Consider the following 18,187-nt stretch of genomic DNA (forward strand, 5'->3'; position numbering starts at 1 on the left):
CTTTGTGGGTGTCAGATATCATGTGAACGGCCATCTTCAACAAAACATGTAAATTAAATATTTATTCCCTGTAGGATATTCAGGAAGCGGATTTGTAGAGTTAATTGTAATAAATACAGAAGGGCAGTGTTCAGTCTCCAAGCTCAGGTCTTTAAGTGAATACAGTGCAGACTGCTTCCAACTTAGAAATCAAATACCATTGCATGTTGTCCTCTGTGGTGCCATGTTTATGTAACTGAGGTAGGGTTTTCCAATTTCAGTCAGCAAAGTCTGTAACTGCAGTTACCAATATGGTAGCCACTTGCCACATGTGGCTATTTAAACTTAAGTAAATTAAAATTCAGTAAAGTTAAAAATTCACTTCCTCAGTCAGTCTACACCAGCCATGTTTCAAATACTCATTTGCCATATATGACGAGTGGCTAACATAGTAGACCACACAGAAGTACAGAAGTTTCTATTGGATAAGGTTGATTTCTAATGAAAATAATTGTAAAGGCAGAGCCAAGAGGGAGAACTTATTTCATTAACATAAATATTACTAACATTAAGGCGAAATAAAAACTTAGACCATCTTTCATATGACTGTCAAATCCACTGGCTTTTGTTGGCAAAACTGAATGGTATGATTAAATTATATTCTAGCTAGAAATATTTCTTTTAATATATCTCAGATGTTAAACTACATTTCCTTATTATGACGCTAATATTTCCCCCTTTTAGTGCTATATAGCCAAAGGCTTGGAACTTTCTCAAGTGACCATGCTTGACCCCAGATCCCAGGTGGTCTGCAATACATTGTGAAACCAGATGGAGAAGTCATTGACTAAAACGCAAGGTATGCATCATAGAAAGGTATTTGTTTTTGATACTCTAGAACACTCAATGAGTAGTTTCTGTGAAGTTTTAGTTTAGGTACGTTTATTGAGTCAACTTGAGAGCAAGAGCTGTGCTATTTTCCTTTATTTCATGTTTTCATTTAAAAAACCATATTTTATTAAGTACCTGCTAAATTATATATACACTGTGCTAGGCCCTGAGGTACAAAACCCAAATAAGAGACAAGGCCTCAGACCCCATGGTGTTTACATGTTGGAGTGGTAGGTAGGAGTCTAGAGAAACAGGCAAAAATATTGAATAAAGTATCTTATTCATTCATTTGTTCAATCATTAATCAGTTCCTTCTCAGAACACCATAGTATTATTCCCATTAGGTAAACATTTCTATAATCTTATAGATTTGACCTTGAGTATACATTGCCTTGATATAGCATCAGAGTAATGGCTCAGTGCAGATTCTATTTTATTAGTTATTAAAGTATGACAAAATACTGATCCAAACTCAATGGTAACTTGAGATGGTACAAGTTATATGCCTTTAGTTTTTAGAAACCTTATATGAAACACCAATGATACTACTAATCAATTTAAACTGGGTTTCCTAAAGGCATATGAGCAATGACATGACATATTTATATATGTATTTAAATATAATATAAAAAGAAATGATCTTTTCTGGAGTGAAAATTTAGAAGTGTTTATTATTGGTGCAATTGTATTCATTGTTCAATTTTCTTTAACAAATTCTCCAATGGTACTTAAAATGACTTCTATCTACACTAATAAAAGACAAACATGTAAATTGACTGTACCTTTGCTATGCCTTAAGCCACGCCCACCAGCCAATAGAGTGACTATATGCAAATTAACCCAACCAAGATGGCGGCCAGCAGCCACGGAGCTGGAGCAAGCAGGAGGCTTGGTTGCCCCGATGATGGAGGAAGCCAAGCTTCCTGCCTGCCGCGGCTGGCTCTGAGCTCCACTCAAAGCAACAAAGTTTGAATTATAGAAGATAAATAAACCCCAGATACCTGCTTTAGCTGGCCGTGGCCATGGAGCTAGAATGAGCAGGAGGCTTGGGTTGCCCCTGTTGATGGAGGAAGCCAAGCTTTCCTCCCATCTGCCCTGGCCGGCTCTGAGCTCCTCTCAAGGCTACAAAGTTTCAATTATAGAAGGTAAATAAATCCCAGAATAAAAAGAAAAATAGGAGAGGCTGGGAGCTTCCGTCACTGGGGGGACTTGGCCAGCCTGAAAATGGCCCTCAGCCCCTCACCCAGACTGGCCAGGCATCCCAGTGGGGACCCCCCACCCTAAAGGGGTTGTTGCCAGCCTGCAAACAGCCATCAGCCCCTCACACAGGCTGGCCAGGCACCCAAGCAGGACCCCCACCCTGATCTAGGACACCCTTCAGGGCAAACCAGCTGGCCCCCACCCATGCACCAGGACTCTATCCTATATAATAAAAGGGTAATATGCAAATTGACCCTAACAGCAGAACGACTGGGAATGACTGGTCACTATGACACACACTGACCACCAGGGGTCAGATGCTCAATGCAGGAGCTGTCCCCTGGTGGTCAGTGTGCTCCCACAGGGGGAGCTCTGCTCAGCCACAAGCCAGGCTGATGGCTGCCAGTACAGCGGTGGTGGCGGGAGCCTCTCCCGGCTCCTCAGCAGCATTAAGGATGTCTTACAGCAGCTTAGGTCTGCTCCCTGCTGGTAAGTGGACATCCCCCAAGGGCTGCCGGGCTGCCAGAGGGATGTCTGACTGTCAGCTTGGGCCCAATCCCCCAGGGAGCAGGCCTAAGCCAGCAGGTGGACATCCTCCGAGAGGTCCCAGACTGCAAGAGGGCATAGGCCGGGCTGAGGGACCCCCCCCCCCCAATTTCACATATTTTTGTGCATCGGGCCTCTAGTATATATATAAACAAATATTATTTGTACACACATAAATGAATATATAATATGCATTATATAATAGCATGTACTGTATATACTATACACTGAGTGGCCAGATTATTTTGACCACCCCATCAGTACTTCGTTGGGCCACCTTTTGCCTTCAATACTGTGGCGATTCTTCTTGGCATTGACTCCACGAGATGTTGAAAGGTGATGCGAGGACTCTGACACCATGCCTGATGAATAGCACTGTCCAGTTCTGTGAGATTGGATGGTTGTGGAACCAGCTGCCTGATGGCTCTTTTAACTTCATCCCACAAATGCTCAATTGGATTGAGATCTGGTGATTGTGGGGGCCACCGAAGCAAGGTAAAGTTTTCCTCATGTTCTTGAAACCCTCCTGCACAATACAAGCACCATGGCATGGCACATTGTCTTGTTGGAAGAAGCCATCTCCATTGGGATACGCAATCAACATGATAGGATGAACTTGATCAGCAACGATACTTAGGTATGTTGTGCTATTCAGATGTTGTTCCACATGAATTAAAGGGCCCAAATCATGCCAGGAAAACATGCCCCAAACCATAATACTGCCCCCACCAGCTTGAAGGCTTATACTCATGCATGTAGGGTGCATGCTTTCATGCTGTTTCTGCCAAATTCTCGCTCTGCCATCTGCATGATGCAACTGGAAACGTGATTCATGGGACCACATGACTTTTTTCCAATGCTCAACTGTCCAATCCTTGTATTCCTGTGCAAATTGGAGACATTTTATCTTGGTAATTACAGACAGCAAAGGTGTTCAAACAGGCCTTTGGCTTCCATATCCCACACAATGCAGTGTACGGCTAATTTGCCTACAAATGTCAGGTGGTCATAATAATCTGGCCACTCAGTGTATATAGTGCTATACAATATATACAATATCATATTATATAATACTAGAGGCCCAGTGCACGAAATTTGAGCAGAGGTAGGGTCCCTAGCAGCAGCCAGCTCCTGGCAGGGGCCTCTCTTCCCTGGCTGCTGGCTGCTGGCCAAGGGCCTTTCTTCATTGTGCACCGCCCCTTGGTGTTCAGTGCATGTCATAGTGAGTGATCGAACTCCCAGTCAGTCGAACTCCCAAGGGGACACTTTGCATTATATATACATATTAGAGGCCCAGTGCACAAAAATTCGTGCACGGGCGGGGGGGGGGGGGGCGGGTGTGTGTGTCCCTTATCCCGGCCTGCCCCCTCTCACAGTCCAGGAGTCCTCAGGAGATGTCCTACTGGCCTCCCTCTGCAGAAGGCGACCGAGTTGATCAGGGGAAGGTGCTGCTCCAATCGCCCCACTGCTGCTGCTACTGTCGGCCGCAGCGGCTGCGAAGCCTGAGCCCCGGGCCTCACAGCCGCCAGGGCTCACAGCTGCCTGAGCCTATGGCTTCCTGAGCCCCAGGCCTCGCAGCCACCAGGGCTCACAGCTGCCTGAGCCTACGGCTTCCTGAGCCCTGGGCCTCGCAGCCACTGTGGCTTTGTCTGGATGGACATCTGGAAGATGTCCACCCTAATTAGCATATTACACTTTTATTAGTATAGATAGACTAGAGGCCCAGTGCATGAATTCATACACAGATGGGGTCTCTCAGCCTAGCCAGTGATCGAGGCTTATCAAGGAGCCAGCCGGCCAGGGGAGGGACCCCAGGAGGTTGGCTGGCTAGCCCCCTGATTGGGGCCTATTGGGGGGGCTGGCTGGCAAAGGGGAGGGGCTGCAGGAGGTAGGCCAGCCAGTCAGGGGGAGGGGCTGCAGGAGGTTGGCTGGCTGGTCCCCTCCCCCCAATTGGGGCCAATGGGGGAGCCTGGCTGACCAGGGTTAGGGGCCATGAGAGGTTGGCTGGCTGCGGGAGGTTGGCTGTGGGAGCACACTGACCACCAGGGGGCAGCTCCTGCATTGAGTGTCTGTCCCCTGGTGGTCAGTGTGCATCATAGCGACAAGTTGACTGGTTGTTCCAGTCGTTCTGGTCATTCAGTCATAATGGTCGCTTAGGTTTTTATACATATAGATGTGTGTGTGTGTCTAATAATTTTGGAACACGAAGTAATGTGGTCATATAAATTTTAAAAAATTTTGATGATAAATATTGAATAATTATAGAGAATTCTGTTAACTAGGTTTTTTAAAATATATTTTTTATTGATTTCAGAGAGGACAAGAGAGAGACAGAGGGAGAAAGAAGGAGAGAGAAGGACAGAGAGGGAGATGGGGAGAGAAGCATCAATGATGAGAGAGAATCATTGATCAGCTGCCTCCTGAATGCCCCATACTGGGGATGGAGTCCACAACCAGGGGATATGGCCTGACCAGGAATTGAACCATGTCTTCCTAATTCATAGGTCGATGCTCAAACACTGAGCCACACTGGCCAGCTAATAAGGATTTTTTAACCTAAATTCCCTCACAATTCAGAAAAAGTGTTATATGCATAAACACTCAATAAAGGTTGCTGTTATCAGAAATTGAGTTTTATGTCCTAATCTCTCTCCTGACCTCATTTGATTTTTCCACCCACTCATTTTGGCCATATCCTAGCAGTTCCATCTATTGTGCTCCCCCTGCCCCCCCAGCTTTATTGGGATATAATTGACAGGTAATATTGTAATATATTTAAAGTTATACTCTTGTTGGTTCTTAGTCTTTCATGGGTTTAATGGGATCTTTCCTAATTCCTTGGAACAAGTCAGAAAATACTTTGGTACTTATTGATAATTCATAGTAGCAAGTGATAACTGAAGGGCTTACATTTACATAAAAGAAACTGAATCTTAAAAAAGACTTCAAATGCATTCAATGCACTGCATTCTTTTAAAAATGTTATAAAATGAACCTTAGTGCTCTATGATAATTTCCTCTTAATCCAAATATTTGATTCTATATCACATTCCTTAACTAAACTGGATAAAGGAATTCTATGAACTTACAATAATGTCTTTCCCCATGCTCCAAATTATAAATTTTATTAGGTTACCAGTATAACCTGGTAAACAGATAGTTGACAGTCATACAAGTAAGATCTCTGTTTTGTTCAGCAATCTTTATCGCATTGGGTGAGTAATGTGTTCTAACTAAGGATGAATTCCACTGAGGTATATCCTTGACTTATATGCATTATGTGTCTTACGGGGTAGGTTTTCCGGTGTGGTGGAGGATGACTTAAAGAACACTAGAACATCAATCAGCGATGTGCAAGCCATCTTGTTGAACCCCTTCAGTGCTGACACTGTACTAGTTGGACATAGCTATGAACATAGTCTACATACTCTAAAGGTAAAGAACTACAGGCTCATATTTTTTCAAAATTCTATGTTAAGATGGTATTCATTAACATTGTGTTATCATTAATGCTTGATTTGCTGATCAAGATGACAAGAATCCCTGTCGGTGCGGTATAAGAGCTACTACAATCACTTGGCTAATCAAGATTAGAAGGAAAGGCTGCTATCAATTATGATAAAAAAATCATTGTCTTTATCAAATGAACAGGACTAAGTTTATCAAATTATTTTATTCACATACTTGGAGATACTTTTTTTTACATTAAATCAAGTACATTTTATAGGTGGGCTCAGAATCAAATGTCATGTTCCTTTCTCTTGGCATGACAGGCTGGAAAATCTCACCTTGAATACTCTCCAGGTTCAAATGGTCTGTCCTTTGCTCTGTGTTCTAGAACAGGCGTCAGCACACTGTGGCCCATGCTGGCCACCTGGTTTTGGAGATATCTTATTGGGGCAGAGCTACCACACCCATTCATTTCCTATTGGGACAGAGCTACCACACCCATTCATTTCCGTTTTTTCTATAGCTGATTCACAGTACTTGGAGGCTGTTGAGTAGTTTTGACAGGGACTGCAAGCCTAAAATATTTACAGTTTGGCACTTAGTTTACTGGCCACCCCTGTTCAAAAACAGTGCTCTAGATCACCGGTCGCCAACCTTTCGGACCTCACAGAACACCAGTGGTCCTCGGACCACTGGTTGGCGATGGCTGCTCTAGACATCCATTCTAGACATCTAGAATCTTCTGTTCTACATTTTCACTATCCAGTATTTCACTAGCCACATGAGGCTGTTGAGCACTTGAAATGTGTCTAATGAAACTGGGACAATGTTTTCACCTCGTTTCATTCACATTGAAATAGCCACAGCTGGCTGTGTCTGCTGCTGCCGCGCCCCACGGCATAGCTCTAGGACTTTGGGGGCCTTCACTGGGGATTTGTTTCAGCCACCCTAGGACTTGCCTTCATGCAGAGAAGGGCTGGTTCTTCCGTGAAGGAATACAAGTAAGGCCACCTAATTTTCATAGGCGCATGTTAGCCTTTTTCTCTGTGAAGCTGCTATCCAAAGTGTAGATGTTTATTTCACACCACAGTGTTACCTTTGTGTGTGACAGATAAGCCCAGAAGGTGCTTCCACGGACACCTGACCAAACTGTGGGAAAGAGAGTTGGGGACACCAGTTTTCTGTGAGAAAGCTCTTCACAGGGATGTTCTTCTGTCGCCTCGGAGACATCACATCTCAAACTGGACTTCTCACAGGGACTTAATGTCACCTGTCACCCAGAGCAGAAAATCCCAAAGCCTCGCGTTTCCTTCATTCCTTGTAACCAGACTGTTTCTTCATCCAAATAAGTCATTTCTCTTTTTCGGTCTCCATCACCACCTTCTTTTATTTACTCAGTACCTTGTAGCCAGGAACCAGTGCCCCTGTGGTGGTTGGCATATGAAATGACTATTTTAGGTGCTTATGGGTGCGGCGTAGTAGGTGCTAGACATGACATATCCAACTCCTCATTTCTCAGTCATTCTTTAAGCTACGCTTGTCCTGAGGCTAATCTTATTCAGTGCCTTTTCAAATTACAGCTCCCCTAAGGATGAGCCCAAAGTGGTACCTGACTTGCTAGGCTGTTACCTGACCCTCTCCCCTGTGTCTCTCCTGTCATATTTCAGGCTTTATCTAATCTCAGTAAAAACGGATTCCACTTCATTTGTGAGCACAGGGCATTTGGACTTAAATGGGATTGACACTTGCGTGGTCCTCCACAGAGACAGGTCAGAAATCACTGAAAGGACATGCACTGAACTGAGGTGTGCCCCTCAGCTAGTCACAAGGTGGGAGGAGCCTGGCTCTTCCTATACCCTGTCATTGGTGGAATCTCTCTGTGCTTATGCTACCCCCTGGTGGTGCTCTCATGATTTGATTTCTTTCTACTCAACTAACTCAGGTTAGGCAACTTTCTTAACATCTCAAAGCCTGTTTCCTTGGCTGTAAAAAGGCACAATAAAATACCTCATTATGTTACTTGGGAGGTTGTAATGACATAATCCATGTAAAGTGCGTAGTGACTCACATAACTGCTCTGTTACCTGCTATTGTGTTAGTCACTTCTGCTACAGTTAGAGTTGCTGCTATCATCGTCCTTATTCTTTGCAAAGAGCTTCTGATAGGTTTGTCTTTCATTTGACAGTTAATTCATACTTCGATTGTGGACACAACAGTTCTGCTTCCTCATCGGCTAGGCTTGCCTCACAAAGACCACTTAAGAGTCTCGCGGCTGACTACCTGCAGAGAATCATTCCGAATAACGGTAAGGACCCTTTGCTTATGATTAATATCAGAATCCTGAGTCTGAGTTGACTGAACAAGCCAGTGTCCATGGCAAAAGTCTGCTGTCTGAAATGCTTATATAGTGGGTCTTCTCTGTGGGTTCTCTAAACCAGTGGAGACTAAAGCAGCTGCCTATGTATGTAAGCATCACAGGCCCACTGCCTGGTACAGTCCTAGCATCTCAGCAGCTACACTGAGAATGGTGGCTAGAGAATGGTTCAGCAGGCGGCCTACCCTTTGAACTCGTGCATAAAACTTCCGTGGGTATGGAGAGCTAATTCCATTCTAAATTTTGCTGAGGACCTCTTGTCATACGTGTGCTTTTCATTAAACCAAATGAGATTCTAAAACTGATTGGGCTCCGTTATCTCACCCTGAGTAAAGTATGTGTGCGTGCTGTTAGAAGTATAGCTCAAATCAGTAGGTTCATTACATGTGTGCTTGCTTTATACTGGATTGGTATGTCTTGCTCCCAGAACTTCTCTTTTTTTTTCTGATGAAATATATCAACTTTAAACAAGTTAGTCAAGTACAATAGGTACAGCCATCAACTACCTGTTAGTGGCATTGCAATATGCACAGTTTACCAATGCCTGACTTGGGATGGAGGTTAGTTACTCTGTATATTCATACATTCCCATATAGACCCCACCTATGTATACAATAAGAAAGTTAATTGTGTTACAATGTTATGTTTCTAAATATATTTAATACATGGGATACTCCTCTAATTCTGTTATTAATTGTACAAAATACAGATTTTATCCTATTTTAGAATTATGGATCATGTGATTCTTCTCACTTAATCTCAGACACCACTTTTCTCATCAGATCCATAGCTTTATATTCTGGGTAAATTTCAGCTACTCTTGAAGCCATATAATCTTGTATCTAATGTCATTCTTTTGTTTAGAGAAGTGTACTTTTTCTAGCACTCCATATTTCCAGCTTCTTGCCAGATCTCCTTTGGGGGTGCATCACTTTGCTCTTATATATCTCCCTGGAAAAGAGGTTCATGGAGAAGCTACTGATATGCTATCCAGTACCAGCAGGGAAGTGGCCACGTGGCACGACAAGGTCCACAGAAAAAGGGAGATGCTTGCTACTCTGGATTTATAGAAAACATTTATATGGCAATCACTAGGGGTTGTTTTAGGTGTTAAAAATCATATTTTGGTAAGTGGCAGTGTTAATCCTATGTAATAAAAGCATAGCATGCAAATTGTTACCTCGATCGGGAGTTAATCCGGGAGTTTGACTAGGGGGCGGGGCCAGCCAGGGGAAGGGAGGGAGTACCCGGCCAGCAGCTGGCAGCCACTAGGGACCCTACCAGTGCACGAATTTCATGCACTGGGCCTCTAGTTTTGCTATAAACGGCTTTGTTTTGAAAACATTCATGGATAACAGCACAATAAACCATCTTGTGTCTCATGTGTTACTTTATATTCTGCACTGTTTGGAGGTCACAAATCAAGTATGCCTGCATGGAACTGGTCCTATGGAAGGTGAAAGAGGATCTGAGAGGAAAGAAGAAAACACTTTGCCCAAGAATATCTTGGCATCATGGTGTCCGTGACTCCCCTGGCCTCCGCTGCTGGCAGTAGAGTTCGGTCAATAACGGTATGAGGTTTCTTGACAGTTTCAGATCAAGGAGGAGGGAAATTGCTGTCGAAGTTTATTTATTACATCTTAAAGGTTAAATTGGCACAGTGGTTTCTCAAGTTGTGACTGGGCGGTGGGGGGAGGACTGAGGTTAGTTGGAATTTTTGGCTCACCTTCAGAGGTAGTGTGCACATCACAGTGGAAGATGGTTCACAGCTGAAGGAATGGGTCCATGACGTTCACAAAGATTGTTTCTCAGGTTACCTACATCTTTTTCTGTAAATACCTAACACCATCATTCTTCTTGGAGTTACAATTTTGTTAAAGATGCTTTTAACAGTTTTCTTTAGCTCTCCTACAGACAAATAGAAGTAAAGGTTTTCCTTACAAAAATATATGGAAGTAAATGTAAACTTTTCCATGCATCCTGTTAACATAAGGGTTTGGGTCATTTGGCTGTTATGTAATGTGTTTTTATTCTAAGTGGTGTCCTGTTACTTTATTTATTTTTTAATTCTTTATTGTATAAAGTATTACATACTGGTATGTCTCCTTTTTCCTCCATTGACCTCTCCCCAGCCATTCCCAACCGCTCAGCACATGCCCTCACCGCCTCCCCCCCCTCACCCCCCCCGCCCAGTGTCTGTGTCAATTGGTTATGCTTATATGCATGCATACAAGTCCTTTGGTTGATCTCTTACCCACTTCTCACCCTCCCCTACCTTCCCTCTGAAGTTTGACGGTCTGTTCGATGTTTCTGTCTCTGGATCTATTTTGTTCATCAGTTTATGTTGTTGATTATATTCCACAAATGAGTGGGATTGTGTGATATGTATCTTTTTCCAACTGACTTATTTCGCTTAGCACAATGCTCTCCAGGTCCATCCATGCTGTTGCGAATGGTCAGAGTTCTTTCATTTTTACAGCAGCATAGTATTCCATTGTGTAGATGTACCATGGTTTTTAATCCACTCATCTGCTGATGGGCACTTAGGCTGTTTCCAAATCTTAGCTATTGTAAATTGTGCTGCTATGAACATAGGGGTGCATATATCCTTTCTGATTGGTGTTTTTTATTTCTTGGGATATATTCCTAGAAGTGTGATTACTGGGTCAAGTGGGAGTTCTATTTTTAATTTTTTGAGGAAACTCCATACTGTTTTCCACAGTGGCTGCACCAGTCTGCATTCCCACCAGCAGTGCACAAGGGTTCCTTTATCTCCACATCTTCGCCAGTACTTGTCGTTTGTTGATGATAGCTATTCTGACAGGTGTGAGATGGCACCTCATTGCTGTTTAGATTTGCATCTCTCAGATGATTAGTGACTTTGAGCATGTTTTCATATGTCTCTTGGCCTTCTGTATGTCCACTTTTGAAAAGTGTCTACTTAGGTCATTTGCCCATTTTGTTGATTGGATTGTTTATCTTCCTTTTGTTAAGATGTATGAGTTCCTACAAATTTTGGAGATTAGATCCTTATCGGATATAACATTGGCAAATATGTTCTCCCATGCAGTGGGCTTTCTCATTGTTTTGTTGATGGTTTATTTTGCTGTGCAGAAGCTTTTTAATTTTGATATAGTCCCATTTATTTATTTTTGCCTTAGTTTCCATTGCCCTAGGACAGTGATGGCGAACCTATGACATGCGTGTCAGAGGTGACACGTGAACTCATTTTTTTGGTTGATTTTTCTTTGTTAAATGGCATTTAAATCTATAAAATAAATATCAAAAATATAAGTCTTTGTTTTACTATGGTTGCAAATATCAAAAAATTTCTATATGTGACACGGCACCAGAGTTAAGTTAGGGTTTTTCAAAATGCTGACACGCCAGCTCAGAAGGTTCGCCATCACTGGTCTAGGAGCTGTATCGGTAAAGATATTGCTACAACATATGTCTGATATTTTGCTGCCTGTGGATTCTTCTAAGATTCTTATGTTTCCCATCTTACATTCTGTTACTTGATTTTATCAATAATTCGCTGATTTTTTTTTAATCCTCACCAGAGGATTTGACTTTTTTTAGGGAGAGCTGGAGGGAGGAAGGGAGGGAGAGAGAGAAATATCAATGTTGTTTGGTTACCTCCTTCTACCCAGGGAAGGGATGAACCTGCAATCAAGGTATGTGCTCTTGACCAGGAATGAACCCGTGATCCTTTGGTCTGTGGACTTGCATTCAAACCACTGAGTTAAATCGGCCAGGACTGATTTTCTTTTTAAAGGGAGTATCCTATGGATCTTTAAACATAGTGAGTTCTAATCTATATTCCCAATACCTCAGGTGTCTAATCTCTTTGAGGAGGTTATTTCTTTCTTAATTGCTCTTTGGTAATGTGGAAACTAAATGGCGTTATTCATTTGACAATTTCCCTTTGAGTAAAAGTCCATGATCTTCAATATTAATCTGGTAACATGCTACAGGACTACAGAGGTTTCTTTGACATGGTGTAGATGAGTCACAGAGTGATGGGTGGTATAGCTTGGCACCAAAGGGAATTAGTCACCTTCTGATAGTTGACTGTGATATGCCCTCAGGAAGCATACCTCAGGTTTGCTGCGTGGTTATTTTGAATTTACAAGAATTTCTTAATTATCACTGAATACCTTTTTCTTGCTACCATAAGTACTTAGCTATCTCTTTTGTCATATACTTGATGTGAGATAAAGTCATAGTGATGTAATTTTTAATTATTTTAAATAGATAAAACCCAACTATAATAGGGAAAATACCTTCTTGTCCATTCTAAAACCATATGCAAAAATATCTGCATTTCAGATCACCTTATTCTTTTCCAATTCCGTGTATATGCAAACCAAGAGAAACCAGGAGTATCTTTACAAACTACATAATTTGGGTAAAAAGCAAAAGGAACTGTTGTATGCAGTTGACTCTTGAACAACAGGGGTTTGAATTGCATGGGTCCACTTACACATAGAGTTTTGTTTTTTAAAACAGAGACTATAAATGTATTTTTCCTTCCTTATGATTTTCTTGATTCTTAAACTTTCTCTAGCTTACTTTATTGTAAGAATACAGTATTAATACATATGTAATATGTGTTCATTGACTGTTTGTTATCAGTAAGGCCTCAGGTTGACAGTAGATTATTTATTTGGGGGGAAGTCAAATATTATATACGTGGATTTTTAACTACAGAGGTAGTTGGCACCCCTGATCGCCCACCATGTTGTTCAAGGGTCAACTGTATTTAGACATATTTTCAATGGCTCTTCATTCGAGGTTCCACTTACTGGTTAAATCAGTGGCCTACCAGCAGTCTTGCTTTTTCCTCTGTCTCCCCTTAAATATGCCATTGTGAATGAAGATCCTTTGGGTAAACTCAGTTTCCTTGTCCTTGCTGCTGAATGCATACAGTGGGTTAGATGGCAGGAACATGGAACTTTAGGCGGTATGTTGACTGTTTAGCATCATCGCACAATTAGAAGGGAATCCAGCCCTAAGCCCTGGTTTCTCATTGGACCACTACCAGTGGGGTGCTGCTCTGGTACAAGAACACAGACTAGACAGAACATTCTGGAAGACAGTTCCAATCTGTGAGCTTCACATACCATGCCAAATGGAGAATTCCAGCAACTGCTCTACAGGCATGTTACTGAAAAGTTAGAGAATGGCGATTTAAGGTGTTTTTCTATAAAGTACAATGCAGACATTTGGAAATACTCATGAGACACATTGCTGGACAAAACAGTGGGTAGGCAAGACATTTATTCACTTACTATGTGATCTCAGTGTAACATGTGCCTACAGTATAAACAGTAAACATACAACGGGTCAAAACAAAGTTTTTACAATGTGCAATGCATTAAGTATGTTAATTTGACATGATAAATGTCACATGTCTCCCAAATGTAACTCCAGGCTTCCTATTTTAATGTCTTCAAATACACAATCAATGTTACCAGAGAAACTAAAACCAAATCCCATTCATTTATCTTTCAAACTTATTTATACATGTCAAAAGGTTTTAGGCATGTAAGGAATGAGACTTAAGTCTATTTTTAGATGTTAATGTTCTGGACTGATGGGCACTGGTCACACGTAAGCATGTTGTCAAATGACTGTGAAATTGGATGGCTGCTACCGGTGAGTGAGAAGCCTTAGAGACGGGAGAACCTACTTTACATGTCATCACCTGGACTTTTCCGTCTCTTTAATGTTAACCCATGTCCCATGAAGACTCCTACAATTCCCACACTTTTCTTACCTGTGCTCTCAGGGTCAGTGTTAGGTTTGTTAACAATATTTTACTTCTATACAGCAAGACATTTTAGAACATTCAATACAAAGGTAAATATCAAAAATATCTAGGACAATAATGAGTTATTGCATTACAGTCATTGTACTTTCACACCTGTCTTTAAAACCCACATATTTAGAAAAATATATTATTGCATATGAAACCACAAACGGGCATTCTGAGTTCAGCCCATTCTTACTCAAAACAGTATGTACAGTTCTGTGTAGAGTCAGAGTGTGCTGTAGCTTCACACACGGGTCTTCGCGTGAAAGTCCCAGACATCCAGCTGTATACACGCTCCACTGTTCTCCGTCTCCGCCCTTGGCACAGGCTCGCTTGCTGTCTTGGCTGTCAAGGGTCTCTGGTGCCCGTGAAGGGGCGACAGAATGCACAGACGGTGGAGGCCTGCCCTAGGCCGCTTCTTCAGCAGAGCAGTCGATCCCTGCGTAGGTAAACTTCTCATACAGCGTGGTATTCACGTAGGTCTGGAAGAACAAGAGTGGCTCAGAGGCGGCCGCCTCCACGGGGGCAGTCACAGCAGCTCTCTGCTGTCCTTTGCTTGTTTCCATTCAAACACCAGGTACTTGGGGCCCCTTTTCCGTCCTCGGTTCCTTTTGTATTGGACAGCTTTCTTTCTGGACTGTGTGTACCCCGTGACTCCGGCCAGTAAATGTTCCTCTCACTCCCCCTGTTTCTGAGCTTCCCTTTCTCATTGTCTCTCACTGGTCCCCCCTGAAGTGTTCTGGCTGCTAAGGCCCCTGCCTCTGCCCACTTCTCACCTTCACGGCACCCGTGTCATCCAACCGGCATCTCGTTCTGGTTTAATCACCACTTGGGTTTTGATGACTGTCAAAAATCTATCTCCCTGACTTAGATTCATCTTTTAAACTCTAGATACATAGAGCCAGCTACCTTCTAGAAATGTTTATAGAATTCTTGACCCTCCCCCTAGTAACCTGCAGACCATGCTCTGGTGTTACCGGCCGTGTGCCCTTGGGCTAGTCACCTTCACCTCTGAGTCTGTTTCCTTGTCTATAAAATTAAAGGGCCAAGCTGATAAGATTTAAGCTTCCTTCTAACTCAAATAGGCTAATTTTATATGTTGTTGTGTGTGACCGTATCTTGTATAGAAGAGATCTTATCTCCTCCCAAACTGTAACTTCTCAAGATTGGGGCCACATCTTTTGTGTCCCTATAATACCTAGGGCTGTGCCCAGAAGAACTTGTTAAATCGCATCAGACTTTTTTTATTCGCCACACTGGGCACATGAGGAATTCCAATGAAAGAGCCCCTCGTTGAACTCCAGACTCACCTTTCGTTCTTCTAACATCCGGTTTAAGGACACCAGAATCTGGGCAAATGAGGGCCTCTCGTATGGCTTCTCCCTCCAACACTGTCTCATTAGATCATACCTTTGGAAATGAAGAGTTCAAGGGTTAACTCAGTGTCTGTGCTGCAGTCCTGGGCCTGGCCAGGTGCAGAGCATGGAAATGAGAAGAGAATGTGGCCCTGCAACCCCTGGGCATTAAGCTTAGGCAGCAGGAGATAGAGGCACAGCACTGGGAAGATCCTACCAGGTCTCCCGCCTCCCTAGCCAAGCCCTTTCCTCTCCCCGTAGATCTGACGCCCATCCTGGGTACCATGCCTGGGGATCTTGGCCTCAGCTCTTCTGATCTTCTGGAAAAAACTGAGTTATGTCTCTAGGGCAGCATTTTTCTTGGAATACTCCATCTCTCGAAGTATTAGTGTTTCATTTTTAAAAAAATGGCTTCAAGCTCAAGTAAGTGTGCAAAATTGCCACTTCTGCATATCCCTCTTAGGCAGCGGTTCTCAACCTGTGGGTCGCGACCCCTTTGGGGGTTGAACGACCCTTTCACAGGGGTCGCCTAAGACCATCCTGCATATCAGATATTTGCGATTCATAACAGTAGCAACATTACAGTTATGAAGTAGCAACAAAAATAATTTTATGGTTGGGTCACAACATGAGGAACTGTATTTAAAGGGCCAGAAGGTTGAGAACCACTGCTCTTAGGGATCAGCTAGTAAAATCTTGAGAAATCCTGCCATTAAAAACAAGCAAACAGCCTGGCTGGTGTGGCTTAGTGGTTGAGCATCGATCTTTGTGTTGGGGAGCACAAGAGACTTGGTTGGAAAGTTGTAAGGAGGACATTCTGATAAAAGGGAAGTGTGTGGAAGGCCGCCTGCCCTGTTTATCGGAATTCCCACTTAGGGGAGGCTGAGGGGAGTGTCAAAGGCAGTGCCCCTAATTATTCCTTGACCTTTCCAAACAAGTCTATGCATGTGCAGACCCCGGGGTGTTTACTGGAATCCTTATGCTTAATCCCTGGATGCCCTTGCCTAGAGGACAATGTAAATACATGTGTCCTCCCAAGATTACTCACCTTACTGATTGTATCTAAAGATAAAAATTCCGCTTCCTCACTCCTATTCTCTCTATCTTCCCCACCCCATCTGCTATGTGAGGACACAGCAAGAAAGCAGGCCTTCTGCCAGGTGGGAGGAGGGCTGTCACCCCAACCCACTGTGCTGGGACCTTGAAAAAAAAAATTCCAATAAAGGCCTAACGAGGCAGGCAAATGAGGCTGCTCTGGCTACTAAAGCCAGAGGCCCCTTAGCCCTCTCTTGTACAGACAAACTGTATCTGAGTAATCTGTTCATCCATCATTCAGGGGCTGCTGGTCAGCCCCGACACCTATGAACCAGGAAGTCACAGTTTGATTCCTGGTCAGAGCACATGCCCGGGTTGTGGGCTGGATCCCAGTGGGGGGCGTGCAGGAGGCAACCGATCAATGATTCTGTCTCATCATTGATGTTTCTTTCTGAAATCAATAAAAAATATACATACATATATATTTTTAAAAACAAGCAAACAAAAAACCTGTTTAACCAGGTTTAGCACACACTTCCCAAATACTAGTATAACTGACCCCTGAATTCCTTTCTCCCTGTGTTATTTATTAACGTCTTGCATGTTCCATAAACATAGCGTGGGAAGCATGGTCGAAGGCAGTGCTTTCTCAGATGTGGCCAGAACTACCTGCATTATCAGGATGCAGATTCTGGGGACCCGCACCAGACCCTCTGAACCAATGCCTGGGAGTGGGGTTCAAGATTTCACATGCTGAACAAGTGCCTCCGGGAACCTAATGTGCACAGACTCTCCACCATTGGCCTTGGGTGTCAAGGATTCTAGAACAGTTTGTACTTTAACAGAAGTTTCATAACAACTGAGAAAGCTCACCCCTCATGGGATGAATCTCAAAAGGCGGCATTTTGGAGACTTGGTCCAGAGATGGTTCACATACCACAAGGTCTGCCCAGGACGGAAGAGGTTGTGTCTTTTGTGCCGGGAACCTAATTACCTCCTCTTTCACTCTTGGAAGTGGCTCAGCTTAGACATAAATTATTTTTTTTTTTTTTTTTTTTTTATTGCTTAAAGTATTACAAAGGGTATTACATATGTATCCATTTTATCCCCCCGCCCTAGACAGTCCCCTAGCCTCCCCTATCACCCCGTGTCTTATGTCCATTGGTTATGCTTATATGCATGCATACTAAAGCTTAGACATAAATTATTTATTCCACCTAGAGCCTTCCACTCTTCAAATTATGCCGGTTATGCAGCTTCTCCCTCAGCTAAGCTGTGGGAATTCCAGTATCACTAAAGTTCATCATTCTTCCCCCCGGAGTAATTTTTACTGTGGGAAGTAATCTTTATAGAAGCGAAATCCCATGAAGAAAAATCCATCTTCCTTAATGTAACAGCTCTGAAATTCTATCCCCAGAGTTCATCTCAAGACTGCATACACTTATTTGCGAACAGTGTCATCACTTTCGGATCTTTTCTGCTTTTGCTGACCTCATCTTCAGCCTTCCCAAGAACTGTCTCCCTCAGTTCCTCCTGGAT

The 18,187-nt window shown here is 43.0% G+C and overlaps 1 protein-coding gene across 2 annotated transcripts in view; it reads right to left on the reverse strand.

Annotated features, from left to right (window-relative positions):
• Positions 1–13,705: 13,705 nt before the first annotated feature.
• Positions 13,706–18,187, reverse strand: part of TEK (TEK receptor tyrosine kinase) — a 111,056-nt gene continuing 106,574 nt past the window's right edge. For both annotated transcript variants that reach the window (XM_059656515.1, XM_059656514.1), the window contains exons 22-23: positions 15,569–15,668; positions 13,706–14,740 (exon numbers count right to left, since the gene is read on the reverse strand). In XM_059656515.1, coding sequence (XP_059512498.1) covers positions 14,666–14,740; positions 15,569–15,668 — 175 coding nt within the window. In that variant the 3' untranslated portion in view covers positions 13,706–14,665. The remainder of the gene's footprint in view (positions 14,741–15,568; positions 15,669–18,187) is intronic.

Source organism: Myotis daubentonii, chromosome 11 (genome assembly GCF_963259705.1).
Source record: "Myotis daubentonii chromosome 11, mMyoDau2.1, whole genome shotgun sequence".
NCBI lineage: Eukaryota > Metazoa > Chordata > Mammalia > Chiroptera > Vespertilionidae > Myotis > Myotis daubentonii.